Consider the following 18,310-nt stretch of genomic DNA (forward strand, 5'->3'; position numbering starts at 1 on the left):
TTACAGCTGAGCACCCCTCCTGTGTTCACGGGTTGTGTGCCTCCTCACCACCCCAGTCCTCAGGAACTCCCCATGACCACAGTGGGCAGCTGCAGACCTCCCCTTCTGGCCATGCGCCAGCAGCCCCCTGTCTCAGGCCCTCACTGGCTTGCCACTGTTCCTCCTGTTTGCCACATGGTCCTGATTTAGGTCAAGTTATTAAGAACCTTGATTAAGAAGTACGTGTGGGAAATGGGGGAGCTGTGGCACTGGAATCTCCTGGTTAACTGAGGCTCCGGCCAAGGCACCTGGCTACTTAGTCCTTTCTGTTAAAATAATTATTAAGTGTAGTGAGGTCGCTCTCTGGCTCGCCAGGAATTGTCTAGTGAATGTACTGCTGTCTTTAGTGATAAAAGACCTTGTAAGACCACAAAGTAATCATTCTGAACAGTAGATCTCATTATAGATAGAGAAGGGGTGAGTGATTGAACGCACATTAGCTGGCTTCTAGAACATTCTGGGATTCACCTGGGGATAGTCTTTTTGGGGCATTAATTTTCTCAACACTTTCTTCTTCCTCTTAAATGTAAAATTGTATTTTTTAATCTGGTTTTTGGAGGGCTCTAGGTGACTGGATGAATTCCCAGAAGCCGCGCTACCCCTCGGGCTAAGTAGAGAGCCGCACAGAGCCTGTGGTAGTTTCAGGTTTGGGCAGAATCAGGTGCATGACCCTTAAGATATCAAAACAAGTTCGCCTGAAGCCCAGAGCCATGAACCAATTTCCCTAATTAGCTAGAGAGTGTCCCTGGGTATTTTATCTTTAAGGAGGAGGAATTAGAGAATGGAGGCTTCAACAGCCCAGGCTGGGATGCTTCTCACCCTGTGTCACTCTCTGGGGCCTCCGCCAGCCCTTTTCCGGTTCTTTCTCTGTCCTGCCTCCCCGGACCCCTCGCTGCCCGGTCAGGTGGTTAGTTGTGCGTTTGCCTGGTACTGCGGTGTGAAAGTCAAGGCATCAGCTGGAGAGACGAGACCTCAAAACCCACGGAGCAGCCCCCACGCCCCTCACCCCCAGGGCAGCCACACGCAGTGACATGCAACTCCCCGTGTCTTTGGGTTTATTTAGCAAGAGGCAATGACTGGGCGGCCCCTCAGAGTCCCGCACCAGTGCAGATTCTTGATAAGCCGGATTTCAGAAGCTCGCAGGCTGGCTGTGTCACCACTGGCTCCAGCCCCCGGCTCCCGTGTCGTGTCCAGGTCTGGGGTCGGTGGTCCCCTGGCTTCTGTCGTGCGGGGGTCCTGCCAAGCTGCTCATGCTGCGTTTGGCGTTTCCAGGGAGTACTACATCACCATGGTGAAGTGGGCCACCAGCACCAAGGTCGCCGTGACCTGGCTGAACCGGGCGCAGAATGTGTCCATCCTCACCCTCTGCGACGCCACCACGGGGGTCTGCACAAAGGTACGGGGGGCTGTGGGGGTGGAGGGGAGACGGGCGAAGAACCGATGGTCAGACGCGCCCGAGGTGGCGCCAGAGTCGTCTCAGCCCTCGGGCCTGGGGCTTGGGGACCGGCCGCCGAGCTGCTGCGGGGAGCCTGCGGCGCAGAGTCCCGGCCCCGGCGTGGCTGCCACCTCGTGGCTGATGCAGGCGCTGCCGCAGACCCGGCCGAATCCATCCGTGAATTGCCAGTCACCCGGTGCCCGGCACCTGGACACCGTCCACAGTTCACTGAGTGTTGCTTCCCTTTATCCGCGCTCACCGCAGTGACCTAAGTGAGCGTCCTCCTCGTTGCAGCTGATGCCCACAGAGGAGGGGCACTGCCTTTCCCCAGACCCCGCCGACAGCTTCCCCCAGCGGGCTCCAGGCGCGCGTCCCTCCCCAGGTCCAGGTGAGGCCAGCCATGTTTCCAGGAGTCTCAGGCCGATTCAGTGTATAGCGAGAGGAGGTAAACGTAGGGGAAGGAAAATTAAAATGCTCAAAGAGTAAGCAAAAGGAAAATCAAGTCTAAGAGAGGCTGCCCGGGTGGAGCAGGCGGGCAGCCCAAGGCCTCACCCTCGCCCCATGGGATGGGGCCTCCCTCCACCCTACGCTGCTCCATTAGGGCCCCCAGATGCAGGTCACCTGTGGCGGGTTTTGTAAACATCAAATAAAATCGATTAATACATTGAGGCAGGCCTTTCAGAAACTCCTGTTTGATCTTAAGTTTCTATCTCCCGGCTGAGGGGGGCCAAGGCGGCTGAGGGGGGCCAAGGCTCGCAGGCATATTTATTGAGAGGCTCCTAACGCGACAGCTGTGCCTGAGATCCTAAGCACGGTGATGGTTTCTAAGCTGGTCAGTCTTGCCTGACCTTTTATCTAACCTGGGGCGGATTCCAGGCTGTTCTGATGAGCTTGCTTGAGGGGAAGGAGGGAACGTGAGGACACAAAGCAGGCAGCTAAAAATGGCTTGTAATCTGCAATTTCTCCATGCCCCTGAGCCTTGAGTGTCAGTGGCAGACGCCGCTTCCTGCTATAACCCATGACAGAGGCCTGCTCCAGGGGCCCAGAGGTCCAATCTGCACCAGCACCAGGCCCACAGCGCCTCCAGGTGACAGGTGTGTGCTGCACAGCTTGAGTTTGGTGTCTGGAGTTTCGTTTTTCTTTTGTTTGCATCTTTCCACAGACCACTGTGGGACCTACTTTTCCTATATGCTTTAGCCCCTTTGAAAGGGTTTCTGGTCCACCAGGAGTGTTCCTCAGTGTTCCAGAATGGGATCTGGACACAATGTCCAATGTTCTGACTCAGCGTAGCCTGAGGTTCACTGTTAGATGGACACATGCCCGGGCAGTGATGACCGCCCCCTGGTACACGTGCCATCTTCCTCCAGAGGGTTCTTTCCCACCACGGGTTTGTCCTTGTTGCTAGGGATAGTGGCATTTTCTCATTTGAGGACACTTGTGTTCGGCTCCAAGCCACGCACGAGACAAAGAGGAGAGCTTGGGATTGCCTCCTCCCGGAGCTGCCATGGCAGCTGTGCGATGCTTGTGCAGCGACCATGTAGGTGAAGCCAAATTGTTTTCTGCACTGTTGGTCACAGACACAATACATGCAAAAAAAAAAAAAAAAAAAAAAAAACCCTCTTGTCTAATGCTTTTATTTCATTTCAGAAACACGAGGATGAAAGTGAGGCCTGGCTCCACAGACAGGTAACTACTGCACGTCTGGGTCCCCACTGTCACCTCCACCCGATCCACCCTAGGGCTGGCTCAGAGCTTTGACAACAGCAGAATGCCTTCTCAGAGTAAATCACACAGGGCTCCCCAGGCAGAAACAGGCAGTGTGCCGGCTCTGCTCACAGTGCCTCCCGTTCTCCAGGGTTGCCCAGAGAGCTCCAAGAGAATCCGAGTTCCAGGGAGGGTCATGTGAAAATCATGGCTCTTCACAGTGTGGAATGTTTGGTGAGACCTCAGCTTGCAGTTAGATGCCAGCACCTTGGTGAATTGAAAATGAACAGTCATCAAAGGTAGCTTGACATAATCTACTCTAGTAAAAGGGTGGAAAAGTGGTGGATATCCCTGTTTATTGCCAGGGGTGGTTTTGTTGGTGTCTCATTTGGAGTCACCTCCTCTGTGATTCCGTAAGACCCGTCCTCAGGGACATGACTGCAAACCATCCCTGGAGATTCTTCATCCCTAACTCGGATAAAGGAACACACATAGAAACAGACTCTAGGAACTTGAGACCAAAAGAGATCAGGAGAAGCCCAGATAAATCATTCTGAGACAATTTTTTCTAAATTAAACTTGCACAGAAAGTATCAGTATTTTCTTTCTTCAAGCGTTTTTGTCTCATTCCACTCTCTGACACTAAGAAGAACAGGTGAAAAAGCTTTGGAAGCTTCCTGTCTCCTTGTCCTCCCTAAGGGGATGAAAATTGTCTTAAAGACTCTGGGAAAAGTCAAGCCAGACTTGAGTCTCGTGAATGATGGTAGAGACACAGGTATGCTTCTTCATCAATATGGTAGATCCTATTTACGGAAAATAACTGAAGCTGGACAAAACTATCACCATGGCTCTCCAAGAACATTCCAGCACTATAGATGCTGGGCTGCTGCTTCTGCCTGTGGAGTCAGGAATATAATTATCTCAGAAGTCAGAGCCTCATCAACTGACGGGCTGCTCCGAAATGTATCCTGTTTCTGCTCTGTGCCAATCTTATTCACAAGAGGAATGGCTCCACATGGCCACTTTCGTCTTGCATGTCCCAATTTGGGTGCCAAGTCTAAGCCAAGAAGATATCAGGAAGAGGAAAGACTTAGGGAACCCTCAAACATTAGCATCCTGGAAAGTTCTTGAATGCCACCTGGACCAAACATATAAGCATACATATCAAAAATGGTATTGTGATGTTCATCTCACATTAGACAAATTGTCAGAGAGATTACCATGAAAGGATCATTTTGTAAACTCCGTTATCTATATATCATGTGTTCAACCAATATTTATGGATCTTACCAGGCACCATGCTAGGCTGTGGGCTTCAAAAAATGAGTCAGCTACTATCACTGAGCACACGTTGTGGTGTGTATCAGAATTTTATTCCTTCTTATGGCTGAATAATATCCCAGAATATGTATGTAGTATATATCCTGGAATATTATACATCTATATGTGTGTGTGTTATATGTATGTATACATATATAGATATACAATATAATACATATACTGGAATATTATTCAGCCATAAGAAGAACTGAAATAGTATTCCAGTATATTCAGTTTGTTTGTCTGTTGATGGACATTTGGTTTCTATCTACTTTTTGGCTGTTGTGAATAGCACATCTAATAACAGATACAAAAGGCTACCTTATTGTACAATTCCATCTATGTAAAATATCCAGAATAAATAAGCTCATAGACACAGAAAGCTGATCAGTGGTGTCCCAAGGCCAGGGGAGTATGGAGAGGAACAGCTTAATGAACAGGGATTTATTTTGAGGTGGCGGAAATGTTTTGGAACTAGATAGAGGGGGTGGCTGCACGTCGTTGTGAATGGACTAAATGCCACTCAATTGCTCACTTTTATTAATATGTTTTCTTTTGTGTTATGGGAATTTTACCTCAACAATTTTTTAAAAATGAATAAGCTAGAGCATGAGCTCTTCAAGATGGTACATCCTAGACAGAGAAATGAGATGTTCACATCACGTGCATCGTGCAGGCCACGAGGGTGATCCTCAGACATTCAGAAGCAGTGCTGAGGTATTCGGGCGTTGGTGGGAGTGGGAGCTGGGAAAAGCGTGGTGGACAGGGAGCAGGAGGCCCTATGCCAGGCCCACTTTGTGTTTGAACAGGAGGAGGTGAGGGACGTGACTCTTTGTTGGGGGCAGGGAGGCTATGGGAAAGCAAGGTGGACATGCTCACTCTGCGTCCCGTCCCCCTCAAGGGGCAGTCTCACGGGGGAGCTGGCTTCCCGGCCGGCCACCTGCGGTTCTGCCCTCTGGATGGACGGCAGAGTGCATGGTCCCTGGAGGCCCATGGGGGCTGTGGTTCTGTCCTCCAGCGCTCACTTCATCAGCTCTGCAGAGTAGCTACAGAGCCGAGGTCGTCAGCAGGACTTTCCTGTATTAGTGATTGTGTGTCTCATTGTCCATGTGGGAACAGCTACTCAAGTGCGGGCTAAGACAGCCTGAATGGGATTCTGGAAACCAGATCCTTCCAAGCAGAATCCAATCAACGTTTAAAAGGTAGCATGAATTAAAATAATTCTTGCTGTTTTCAAATGTAAATTTTAAAGTATTTACTAAGCACACAGCTAAATTTTTTAAATAGCTGCTTAAACATATGCAATGCTGTCATGAGTTGGAAACGTAATGTTCTGTGACGGGTGTGTTCTCCTGGGATGGAGCGTCCCTGGGTCAGGTCAGCCCATCAGCTGCAGCTGTGATTGTGACACTGGGTTGGGGCACCCTGCCCATGGCAGCAGCTGGGAGGCCAGGGTGTCTCTGAAGACCCTACAGGTTGTGAGTCTGCACCTGTGAGGATCGCAGCTCCGTGGTCTGCAGGAAGTTTTAATTTCCAACAGTTTCTTATGACATTGTTTTTTTTGTAAAGGAATTCATGGACGCTATTTTTCAAAAATAATCTGTAGTGTTTCTGCATCCCTCAAGATACTGTGAGATCCTGGAGAACAACTTAGTAACTTTTTAAAGCTGGACCTGCCTCCTGCTGCCAGCGAAGCCATTGGCTGCCGCTTCAGACAGAGCCTAAGGGGGTTTTCCTGGGAGGGCTGCAGGCGTGAGTGAGGGAGACACACGGAGGCCACGTGCACTCTACCCACCCATCTCCAATGGGTCACAGAAGCTTGCCCCAGCTGGCCCAAGAGAGACTGGCATCTGGAAAGTCCTGCAGACTCAGGGAGACCCGGCCTGCTTAGGTCCAACGGTCTTCCGAGGACCCGATGCAAGAACAGAGGTGAGCTGTAGCGAGCCTGCTAATTTTGTGTCATCTGAGCTGTTCATCTGAGCCTTTCATCCTCCTCTCTTCTCTTCCCACCTCCTTCCTGGAATCCTCAGTATGGTCACCCGCAGAGATTCCCCATGATCCAAAAAGAAGAGGCAAATGCATGTGTGGAGACCCACCAAGTTCCCTCTCCTCTGGGAATATTCCAGAAAAGCAGGCCATCCCCCCTGCCACATACACACCCTGTCACTGCTGCGCTGACCCTGCAAAGTCAGTCCTGAGGCAGACCCACGAGGACCCTCTGCCAGAACCATCTGCATTTGCCACAGAACCCCAGAGCCTATTGTTTTGCTTGAAGGATCGGTTCCATGGATCCATTTCTGTCTTTCTTCTTTAATCGGAATTTTGGTTTTGTGATTTCAAAATTTGGGCTGGAAGAGGGGTTGGACAAAATTATTATATCTGAACCATGGAAAAAAAAAAACTGGCAAAAATGCTACAACTAGCTCACAAAGAAGCTCTCATGAGTCAAAAGGGCTCCTCCTTCACAGACCCGCTGAGTGGAGTTGAGGAAACCAGGCACTGTGTGTGATAAATTCTGTCATCCAGAGAGACTAGAAACGCTTCCCCCAAAATCAAATGAGAGACAGAACCAGGATAAAATCCAGGTCCCCTGGTCAACAATCATTGCACTTTGTCACTAAAAATACGTTTACCACGTGAGAAACCGGCTCTCGGAGAGACTCAGAGGCTTCACCTGTGTTCCCAGGAATGTTTCCATGACAAGGTAGAGATGACATCACAACGGTGGAGGCCTCATTATAAAAACAATGCTTCTGGCCAGAATTAATTATTTATTACATTTATTTAGAGTATCTTTCTCTGCCAAACGTGCAAACATTTCCCCCAGAAAACTGAGGGAATATAGCCCTACCCGCCCCACAGTTGGCAAATAAAAGTGCATTTTAAAAGCCAAATTAACCGCTGGTTTTTCCATTTCCTCTGCTTTTAAATACCATGCTTCCAATTCTAAATAGAAAAATAAATGTTTGCAGATTAAAGGTTTCATTTTATTGCAAATATTCATGAAGATTAAATGTCATTTTAATCACATGTTAGTTTATTTCTCTGGGCATATCATATCTGCATGGGTTCACTCGCTGTAGGGAAATGAGTTTTGCTTGTGCCAGCTGGGGTTTATTCACCATTCGTTCTCATCCCCGCATTCATGTGAAGCTCCTTGAGTCAGAAAATACATCTCGCAACCAGCTAATTGGTGTTCACGGATGTAAACTTTCAAACTTGGGCTTCAGATAGGCCAAGGTACTGCAGTAGCAAAATCCTTTTTCACCCATCAAAGCAACGGCCACCCTGCAGGCTGGTGGAAGGCTGAGGCCACTGGCTGTTCACTGTCCGGGGGCCAGGCAGAGACGGTGGTGACACCTGCCCTAAATCCAGCCCAGAACCCTTCCCCCAGGGAAAACTGGGCATGCTGATTCTGTTTCCATGGAAAAGAGACAGTAGATCCAAGCAAGTGTTGTCATCCAGTGTGGCCTGAGGTGGAGCACGTCCCTGGGACTGCTGTCCCCTCCCACCTGCGTTTTAGAATCCGTGGCATTTGTCCTTGTGTTTCTTTTCTTTTTTTCTTGCCTTCTTGATGGGCTATTCAGTGTGAGATCAATTGTATTAAATAAGAAGGAAAGACAGAAAGAATAGATTTTGCTTTCAGGCAAAATCTGGTTTGTGATTGTTGAGAATTATGTTTTTTTCTGATATATAATAAACGCCACTGGAGAAATCTCACAATACGCTCTGGTTTCAATGGGCAATAATTCGAGGAGGAAGCACCCGCTTTTGAGTTTTGAGAACAGAGTTCCTGTTCTCGCTGGTGAGCTTGGTGTGCACACAGGGCTGGTCTTTGTCTCGGTGCTGTGTAGACTGAGGGATGCCTTTTCATTTGCCACTGCCGGGGCTGTAGCCTCTTAGTTCCTCATTCTTCTTCTTCTTTTAGAAAACAGAACAGTTGACTCATGATGCCCAAGGAAAGTGATGGCCTCACCAAGCGCTTATTATTTCAACTGCACCTCTCCTTAGAAATCACATAGAAAGCGTATCTTGGGGCATATTTTATTCTGGTTCAACCTCTTCAAAATAAGTGATGTTTTAGTTGCGGTTTCATCCGTGGCCTTTGTCCACAGAATGAAGAACCCGTGTTCTCCAAGGATGGCCGAAAGTTTTTCTTCATCAGAGCGATCCCCCAGGGAGGACGAGGGAAATTCTATCACATCACCGTGTCCTCGTCCCAGGTAAGTCCTGCTAGTTTCCAGGACTGAACTAGAAACTAGCCGGCTAGAGGCCATGGGGTGACAGCGTCTAGGGCTGGGCACACCTGCATTTTCGAGGAAACTGAAGGTGAGTCCCGGAGGCAGGACAGAGCATGGCGCTGGTGAGTGCGGAGGTTCCTGTCAGGCCTGGTGGAGCCTTGCTCTATCTGGTCACGTGCGAGAATGTGAGTGACGCTTCTGCCAAGGTCAGCAGAGACCCTGGGGTCCCCTGTTCAGTGTAAGGCTGAGGATGTTAGAGGACCATCTGTGCCGGGGGCCCTTTCCTTCTCCCTCTGCTGGGGGTCTCCTTAACATACTCCCCTCTGAGGCATGGCTCCACGCACTCAACGCCCCTCAGGGTCCAGCCTCCCATGCCACCCTATCTCCACCCAGAGTTGGATGCAGGTATTATTTTATTATGTGAGTGCTACCAGTCATCACTCACTGGTTCTGGGGTCTGGCAAGTTAGGAACGGAGCATCCCTGGGTAGGGAACCTCAGAGATTAATATACGTGAATCTAGGACCAAAAGTAGATATCCCGGGGTCACTGTCTCCTGCAGAGGTCACCTCAGGGAGCCTCATGCCTGCAAAACGGGGCTGCCATGGTGTTGACTTTGGGGGACTCTGCCCTGAGGAAGAAGGGAAGCATGATCTTGGAACTCCTCAGTTTTGGAGGCAGTCTAAAGTTACTTGGGATCAGGGTAGATGAATGAAATTCGATCAGAGAAAAGGTTAATCACAAATATTCTATGGCTATAACATAGAAGGCTCATATTTATGATGAGGCCCCAAAGGCAATTTCAAAAAAAAACAATCCAAGAACATCCCCACTAAGAGCAGCTTTGATGGAATCGGGGTGGGGGCTGTGGAGCCCCTGGGATGGAATCGGGGTGGGGGCTGCGGGACCCCTGGGATGGAATTGGGGTGGGGGCTGCGAGACTCCTGGGATGGAATCGGGGTGGGGGCTGCGAGACTCCTGGGATGGAATCGGGGTGGGGGCTGCGGGACCCGTGGGATGGAATCGGGGTAGGGGCTGCGGGATCCCTGGGATGGAATCGGGGTGGGGGCTGCGGGATCCCTGGGATGGAATCGGGGTGGGGGCTGTGAGACTCCTGGGATGGAATCGGGGTTGGGGTTGTGGGACTCCTGGGATGGAAATGGCGTCTCTCAGAGGTTCAGGTACAATTTTTTCTCAGTGCACTTCATGACACGACTGATAGAATGTCTGCAAGCTGTTGCCTTTGCTTTTCCCTATGGTCTTCATTCTACCACCCTACATTCTTTCGTTTACTATTTTACACCACTTAGATCAAGATTTTAAAATGCTGGCCAGGTGCGGTGGCTCACACCTGTAATCCCAGCACTTTGGGAGGCTGAGGCAGGTGGATCACCTGAGGTCAGGAGTTCAAGACCAGCCTGGCCAACATGGTGAAACAAAAATTAGCTGGGCATGGTGGCACGTGCCTGTAGTCCCAGCTACTTGGGAGGCTGAAGTAGGAGAATCGCTTGAACCCAGGAGGCGGAAGCTGCAGTAAGCTGAGATCGTGCCACTGCACTCCAGGGTGACAGAGTGAGACACTGTCTCAAAAAAAAAGAAAAGAAGAAGATTTATAAATGCTCCAGTGTTTTCATTTGGCTCCCAGTCTCTGTATTTGTCCAAGTTGCCGTCATTTGCCCAGAGCCCTATCAAACATTCCAGCAGGAAGCAGGTCTCCTGCACCACCCGTGAGGCACCATCTCCTGCAGGTCCCCAGAACCCCTCGGGGGGCCTCCAGGGCCTTCCCTTTCCAAATCTGCTTCAAACTCCCCAGCCTCTCCTGCACGCTCTCTGCGCCCCCAGGCCCTGCTGCCCCCCAACCCCCATGTTCGAGTCTGCAGCCCACAGAGTGTGTACATTGGGCCCTCCACCTAGTTAAATCTCCACCTGCTCTGTGCCCATCTCCCAGTGCACCTGCCATCCAGAACAGCTGCCCCATTTCAAATCCCCACTGAAACGTCGCTCCTGCCTAGACGGCCCTGTCTCTCTCTTCTGTTATTGTTTGTCGTTACTATTGTCTGTTGCCATTCTTCTTAGCTCAAGGGGCACATAGGGAAAGACAATGCGTGCAAAACGTGTAGTGTGGTCCAAACCGTCCTTGTCAGTGGCAGCAGGGAGTGCCCTTTCTCCCTCCGTTTATTCTTCTTTTTCCCTCCCTGAATTCATCCACCTCCCGGCATTTGTCTCTTTCCTCCCTCACTGGTCCCCCTTCAGTAATGGCTCCACTAATTAGATTTACAAATGAAAAAGGCCTATAAAGCATTGATTCTCCTCCTGAGATGCTTCCATCGTGGTTGGAGGTCAGGTCCAAATGATTCACGTCACCAAAGAGGACAGGGCACTGTTCCCCACCACTGACATTTGGGGGTCAGGGAGGCTGCGGGCCTGGGGTTGGTTGGGAAGCCCCACGGAGGATGTTGCCTCCCAGGAGAGGAGCAGGCAGAAGGGGAAGAGAGCCCTTCCCACAGACAGAATGGCAGCCGCTGTCGCCTGGTGTCCAAAACAGTTGGAGGATGCAGAGCCATGCCGGGACACCGGTGTCTGCTCCTGATGCCATGTCTGTGTGTTTCAGCCCAACAGCAGCAACGACAACATCCAGTCCATCACCTCCGGGGACTGGGACGTGACCAAGATCCTAGCCTACGACGAGAAGGGGAATAAGATGTGAGTGAGAACCAGGGGCCTGCCCCGTCTTACCGGCCAATGGGACACGTTTGTTATTTTTTGTCAATTACACTCATGGAATACAGAAGCACAGGAGGCCTCCTCTTTCCTCCTTAGGCAGCATGCTTCACTGACTCCTAGTTTCTTCATGAAAATGTATAGTAGATTCCCGTCTCAACAGTCCAACTTCCAGAGCTGCGGCGTCCTGAGGACGCAATTAGGCTTGCAGCCAGCCCGTGAGGGGAAACGCACTAACAGCAGTAGTAGGGGTAGTACTGATGTTGATTGAGTTTTTACTAGTCCAGGCACTAAGCCAAGTGCTTTACAGACATTATTGAATACAACAGTTCCATGAGGTGAATTTACTGCTTTCTCCATTTTAAAAATAAGTAAATGAAAACAAAAATGAGTAATTTGCTCCAGGTTATTTAGTTGGTAGCAGGTGGATTTAGCTCAGATGAGGGGAGCCCAGTTAGGAGGATTTTACCACCATACAATTTCACCTCCCTGCTCCCGGGGTAAAAGCCAAGGTTTCTGCATTGGGAGGTCTTAGGTGAAAATGAGTCAACAACTATTTATTGGGCCAGGCTGTATGTCTGAACTTGTCTTAAATGTGCTCAGCTCCTTGCCTTTCAGAAGGTGAGTGATCTTGTAAAAGAATTCCACATCCACATTCAGGTGCATGTCACCCCCAACCACAGTACCCTCCAGCCATGAAGCAGAGGCCAGTGCAGGGGGCACCCGGAGCCAGTGGAATCTGCACTGGTGTCCCTCAGCCCTTAGGTGTCTGGCCACCCCTTGCTGTGGCCACAGGTGTAGCTGGACCTGAACAGGGGAGCTACTCCCTGCAGGCCATGGGCGGCAGTCCCTGAGGAGTGTCCATAGAGGTGGTGCCAGGAATGTGAAGTGCAGACGTGCCCTGGAGCAAACTAACCCTGTGCGCCTTGGTGATCTTTGCAGCTACTTCTTGAGCACAGAGGACCTGCCTCGGAGACGACAACTCTACAGGTAACTCTGGCTCCCCCTGCACACAGGGCCCTCCCCCTTAGGAGGGCATCCAGGCTTTGCAGAATTGCACCTTTTCAGCAGTTCAGAAAGGGCGGCAGCAAAGACAGACCCCACCACAGAGGAGTAGCTGTAGAGTCTGGAGAGAAGTAAAGAAACTTGTAGAGGCCACCAAAGGGGTAGTTTTGAGACTTTTGAAGCTTTATTTTTCTGCCGTCATTGACTTGGGTTTTCCCCGTCACCCACTTGCCTTTTCGGCCAATGGATGGACTTTTACCTGTCTTTCCTTTTCACCTCTATTCAATGTCACCTCAGAGGAATTCTGCCCCGCCCTGCCCCTCGCCGATTTTTTGTAGGGAACAGAGTGTGGTTTGGAAATGAACCGTGGGTCAGCGCGAGGAGGCCGGCCCTGCTTTCCGGCATTGTAGCTCGCTGGCTTTGGGGGACTCTGCCCTGAGGAAGACGGGGAGCATGATCTCAAAGCCCCTCAGTTTGGAAGCAGCCTAAAGTTATTTGGGATCGGGGTAGATGAATGAAATTTGATTGGAAAGAAAAAGGTTAATCACAAATATTATATGGCTATAAAGTAGAAGGCTCATATTTATGATGAGACCCCAAAGGCAATTTCCCGTCTCAACAGCCCAACTGTGCGACTTTGGACAAGCTTCCAAATCTCAAAGAGGGCAGGGACGCTATGCCCTGAACCCTGGAGGGGGACTGGGTTTTTTTCTAGGGCGTGTCCTTCTTCTACATTTAGTCCTGTCATCTGCCCAGTCACTGTTCTCGCTAAAGGAGGCTTTAGGTTGTGAAGTGAGATTGGCCCTGGGCGCTTTCTGCCAGGGCCACAGAGGTGAGGAGGGGGTGTCTGCTGCCTCCCCCGCGCCTCTGCATGGGAGGGCTGCAGCCAGTTACACCTAAAGGCACCTTGGCCGCTGAAGAGGATGTTGTTCAGGGCAGACCTGAGGCTTGAGGCCAGTGGCGCATTGTCTAAATGGAGCCAATGCCTGTTGCCCCTGCCCCACTGCTGGGACATTGGGAAGTCTCCCTGGTGAACGCAGCCACCCTTTCCAGCCATCGGCAGCTATGCAGAGAGGATGAGGTCAGCATGAGGGAGCCAGTGGAGGGAGAGTCACAGATGTGCTTCTCTGTGTAGATGTTCCATCGTCACCGTGTGTCTACTAGGAAAATTGAAATCCACATGTCACCAATTAATAAACACGAGAGGCTGCCTGTGGCCCCTGTCCTCCAAATTACAGAATGAGAAGGTTGTCTTCTCTCTCCCGTGAAATGCCTTTACTCCTGGAACAACAGACTTCACACTGAAACCTATGGTTAGAGGGGACCCTCCTGGGGCAAAATGTTCAGATAAGAACTTCTTCCAGGTAGATCCGGTACCTTAGGATCTTTCCATTTTAGGGAGCACATTCTAGGCCTTCTTGACTTGAAATGACACTTGACCACAGTGGTCCTGGGTAACATCTTCAAGCCGGTTCCCACTTCTGTAGCTCCATTGAGTGGGAAGCATGAGCTCTCAAGGTTTCACTCTGTCAGGGGATGGGCTTTTGGAAGCTGCCAGAGTTCAATTCCACTGGTGCAGCAAGGAGACCTGCCTGCTCCCATGCCAGCGTTTGGAACTCCAGAGAATTTGAAGATACATGACTCTGTCTACTGTTCTCAAATTGCTAGCCATCCACTCAGAGAGACAGGACACGTGCAGATAGAGTGCTAGATCATAATGCCGACAGCTCCATGCTCCTCATACCAGGCCACCTGCAGAGCCTGGAGAAGGCAGCGTATGTGACCGCCTTCCGGCCCTCCCACAAGCAGGGTGCTGAAAGCTCTTGAGAGTGGGAGGGACCCACCAGCAAAGGAAGGTGGAAATGGAGCTGGGTGGTCTCAGGGGCTCCAGCAGGGAGACAGAGGGAGAAAGGCCCGGGGGGTCTGTAGCAGGGCTCCGCAGATCACCCTCATGAGGAGAGCACACCAGCTTGTGGCACCCAGCGTGGAGGGCGGCTCCTCTCTGCCCGCGTTCACACCTGCGTCCTTTGCTCTTCCAGTGCCAACACGGTGGGCAACTTCAACAGGCAGTGCCTCTCCTGCGACCTGGTTGAGAACTGCACCTACTTCAGCGCTTCCTTCAGCCACAGCATGGACTTCTTCCTGCTCAAGTGCGAAGGTCAGCTCCTGCCACCCCGTCAGGGCGGAGAGCCCTGGCAGGCATGTTTGCAGGGAGGGGGCAGGCACACTTGCGGGGAGGGGGCGGCGGCTGTGGTGGGAGCACAGTGTATTCCAGAACAGGTGAGGATCCCGCCTACCTGATAACATTGCTCATGGCGCAAGATGACTGGACCCCCACAGAGTCTGGTGCAGTAGGGCTACTTTACGTTTCATACAGGCGTACAGCTTATCAGAGTGTTCTGTGCACGCTGTGCCAGTAATCTCACAGTTTGTCTCCCATCGTCCACAAAACATAATAGTCCCATGAGCTAGGAGGGGTAAATATCCTACACAGCGATGAGCCAAAGCCATCAACCCATCAATAAAGATAGGAAAACAATTTCAAAGATTAACTTTTCAATCATATTTAAGGATGATTGAACATCACCAGGCACAGTGGCTCAGGCCTGTAATCCCAGCACTTTGGGAGGCCAAGGTGGGCAGATTCACCTGAGGTCAGGAGTTTGAGACCTGCCTGGCTAACATGGCGAAATCCCGTCTCTACTAAAAATATAAAAATTAGCCGGGCATGGTGGTGAATGCCTGTAATCTCAGCTACTAGGGAGGCTGAGGCAGAAGAATCGCATGAACCCAGGAGGTGGAGGTTGCAGTGAGCTGAGACCGCACCACTACACTCCAGCCTGGGCAACAGAGTGAGACTCCATCTCAAATGACCAGATAAGAAAAAAGGATTGAGGTTATGTTAAAGAAGTCTCAGAAAAATATTTCCCTATGTCCCAATTCATTGATAATTTATCCCAAACTGCAAGAGTTTGATCACACCAACCAGCATACACAAAAGAGTAGGCCACGTTGCATACGGGATACAAAGAATATTTTTGCTGCTTGTCTATATCTTGGAAAGATACGATATGAACCCATGGAAAGGTAAGTCATCCTAAATATGGTCATAACAAAATATGATCTCCTGTGATGACCTTAAAGAATGAAAATATGCTACAGGCGGAGACTGAGATCAGGAGCAATTCGCTCCTCAGTCAGAGTTTCAATCCTCTAAGCCATAGGTGGAGAATGAGTAAGTTTTATCAGAGCAATGTCTTTGCTAGCCTTTGCTAGCTACTAGAGAGCTCATGACTTCATGACTTTGTTCTCTTTTTATCAGTGACATTTAAAATCTTGAAAATCCACAGAACAGGAGCACTCAGCCTCTTGCTCAACACAAGCTCAGCCCTTGACATTCTTCTAAGACAGCAAGGAGACCACGGAGGGATGAGGGGGGTGCAACTGAAATATAACATTAGTGTCCCAGTTCCCTCAAAGTTAATGGTACCAAATTCCTCTTTCCTGTGCATCCCAAGAAGGAGGCCACCAAGTATCTGAAATCATAGACAGCTGTAGGGGAAAGAACCTAAGATCTAACTGACCCACTTCGTGTATCAGATGGCAAACCCTAAGCCGGAAGTTGAGTGGATTCCCTGACTCCCAATGAGCCAGTGATACAGAGAGGGCCAGAATCAAGGTCTCCCGGTTCCTAGCCCAGTGACACCTGTCTCCTAGGGCGGGATCTTCATGAAATAAGAACTTGGGAAATTATAGGGATTGACGGGGCATAGGGATTGGGAAAATGTGGCAAGCAGACCCACTAGGAGCCAGAGAGTCTTACAAGGAGCCACATAATCAGAATCCAGAATCCTGTCTCAGAAGCAGGAGGCAGCTTAACACACAGGAAGTCATGGTCAAACACAGAAGTGAAAAATTGAAGTAGATTTCAGGAAGAGTGCCCCAAGCAACAATGGTTGAATGAGAAAGGTGACAGAGCCTCCATCGTGGAGATCCTGAGTCAGGGGCAGAGGTCATTTGCCAGAGGGGCTTGGTCTGGCCTCGGCAGGAGGCAGAGCCTTTGGGATCTGAGGTCTGCACTGGTCAAGACAGTGACAGTATGGATTTGTATTTCCCGTATTCTTACTATAACCAGCGAGAAGGGTCCAGCTTCTCACTGCTCATGGAAAGAAGTCAAAATAATAATGAGTCGTGATATGAAGGAGCGATATTTCTTTATTATCTATGCTAGCAAGGGGAAGAGCAGAAAGCAATTCCACTCTTCAATTTGTGGAGAAAATACAGGGTTTCTTCTTTTAAAAAAAAAAAAAAAAAGAGGGTTTGGAATGCAGAAGAGCTTGGGGGGTTAGGAGGTGCCAAGGGGTGTGACTGGCTGCGGTGGCCCCTCTTTAATTATTGTCCCATTTGGTGAAGGGGCTGGCACCATCGTGGATCCTACCAGCTTATCAATTAATCACAGTCGGCCTTGTAGTCACTCTTCAGCCACGAGTGGGTATCGGCCTTGAAGTAATCTTTGGTTAAAGAAAGAATTCTGGAGGTATCTGGGTCCTATCAGGATCTGACTCCTGGAGGTTTTAAGGAAATACATGATCAGATAAGAGAGCATGGTGTGTGCTCCGCAAGCATCTGGGTTAATAAATGTGCATAAGGCATGAGAGCATAGAATGGGAAAAGAAAGGGAGTGGAGGCCACAGCACATTCTGAGGCTGTGTTTCAAGAGGAAAGGTAACACATACACAGCTTGTCTCAAAGTTGTATCTTGAGACTGGGAGCAGACAGAAGAGGAGAGGAGAAAGAAAAATAGTTTAAATCGTGGTTTGAGGCTGAGCTGCTCGGTCATATTCCTAACACATACTAACATCTGCTCCACATGGTGACCCTCCCAGAATCCAGAATCCAACAGCTCGCTTGTTGTTGCTGTTGTTGTTTGAGATGGAGTCTTGCTCTCTCGCCCAGGCTGGAGTGCGCTGGTGCAATCTCAGGTCACTGCAACCTCTGCCTCCCGTGTTCAAGCGATTCTTCTGCCTCAGCCTCCCAAGTAGCTAGGATTACATGGATATATAATTTTTATATTTTTAGGAAAGACAGGGTTTTGCCGTGTTGGCCAGGCTGGTCTCACACTCCTGGTCTCAAATGATCCACCCGCCTTGGCCTCCCAAAGTGCTGGGATTGCAGGCCTGAGCCACCGCACCTGGCCCTTACTTAACAAACACTTTCGCTGCTTCCCTTTGGAGGTCACAGCTCCCTGCTAAGTTCAAGCTCAAGTTTAGTCTGGATGCCTCATTCTGACAACTGGAAGCCTTTTATGGTTCAGTTTCCATAAGCTGCAGCCCTGGGTTGAAACCAAAAAGGCTCTCCCAGGAGATCCATGGCCATGGATTTAGGCAGGGAAGTTCCAGTTCCCACATGGTGGATGTAAACATAGAGCCCGTGGTAGATAGAAACACAGCCCTGTGTTGGGAGGCTGTTTGGAGAAAGTGTTAAAGTTTAGAGACCACTGTAGTGTGGTTCCTGTGCAGATTTCTAGTCTGCCACTGGCCTTCTGTCCCAGGGGAGAGTCATATTTCTTTTTATGTTTATGTATTTGCAAGGCTTGTGTTGTGGTCTGCAAATAGTTATTGTGAAGAGATGACTCCATAGTTGATACCTGGGAGGAAAACAGAAGCAAAGAACAAGTACAGCAACACAAAGTCAGACACACGACTGACCCAGCCCCCAGGTACAGCCACACTGGGTCACACACACACGACTGACCTGGGCCCCAGGTACAGCCACACTGGGTCACACACACACGACTGACCCAGTCCCCAGGTACAGCCACACTGGGTCACACACACACGACTAAC

The 18,310-nt window shown here is 50.1% G+C and overlaps 1 protein-coding gene across 5 annotated transcripts in view; it reads left to right on the top strand.

The window, feature by feature from the left end:
* DPP6 (dipeptidyl peptidase like 6) overlaps positions 1-18,310 on the top strand; it is a 1,185,884-nt gene that overhangs the window by 1,078,984 nt on the left and 88,590 nt on the right. For all 5 annotated transcript variants that reach the window (XM_063641745.1, XM_055269771.2, XM_055269769.2 and 2 more), the window contains 6 exons: positions 1,312-1,435; positions 3,122-3,160; positions 8,614-8,721; positions 11,350-11,441; positions 12,402-12,449; positions 14,504-14,622. In XM_063641745.1, coding sequence (XP_063497815.1) covers positions 1,312-1,435; positions 3,122-3,160; positions 8,614-8,721; positions 11,350-11,441; positions 12,402-12,449; positions 14,504-14,622 — 530 coding nt within the window. The remainder of the gene's footprint in view (positions 1-1,311; positions 1,436-3,121; positions 3,161-8,613; positions 8,722-11,349; positions 11,442-12,401; positions 12,450-14,503; positions 14,623-18,310) is intronic.

Source organism: Symphalangus syndactylus, chromosome 6, assembly GCF_028878055.3.
Source record: "Symphalangus syndactylus isolate Jambi chromosome 6, NHGRI_mSymSyn1-v2.1_pri, whole genome shotgun sequence".
NCBI lineage: Eukaryota > Metazoa > Chordata > Mammalia > Primates > Hylobatidae > Symphalangus > Symphalangus syndactylus.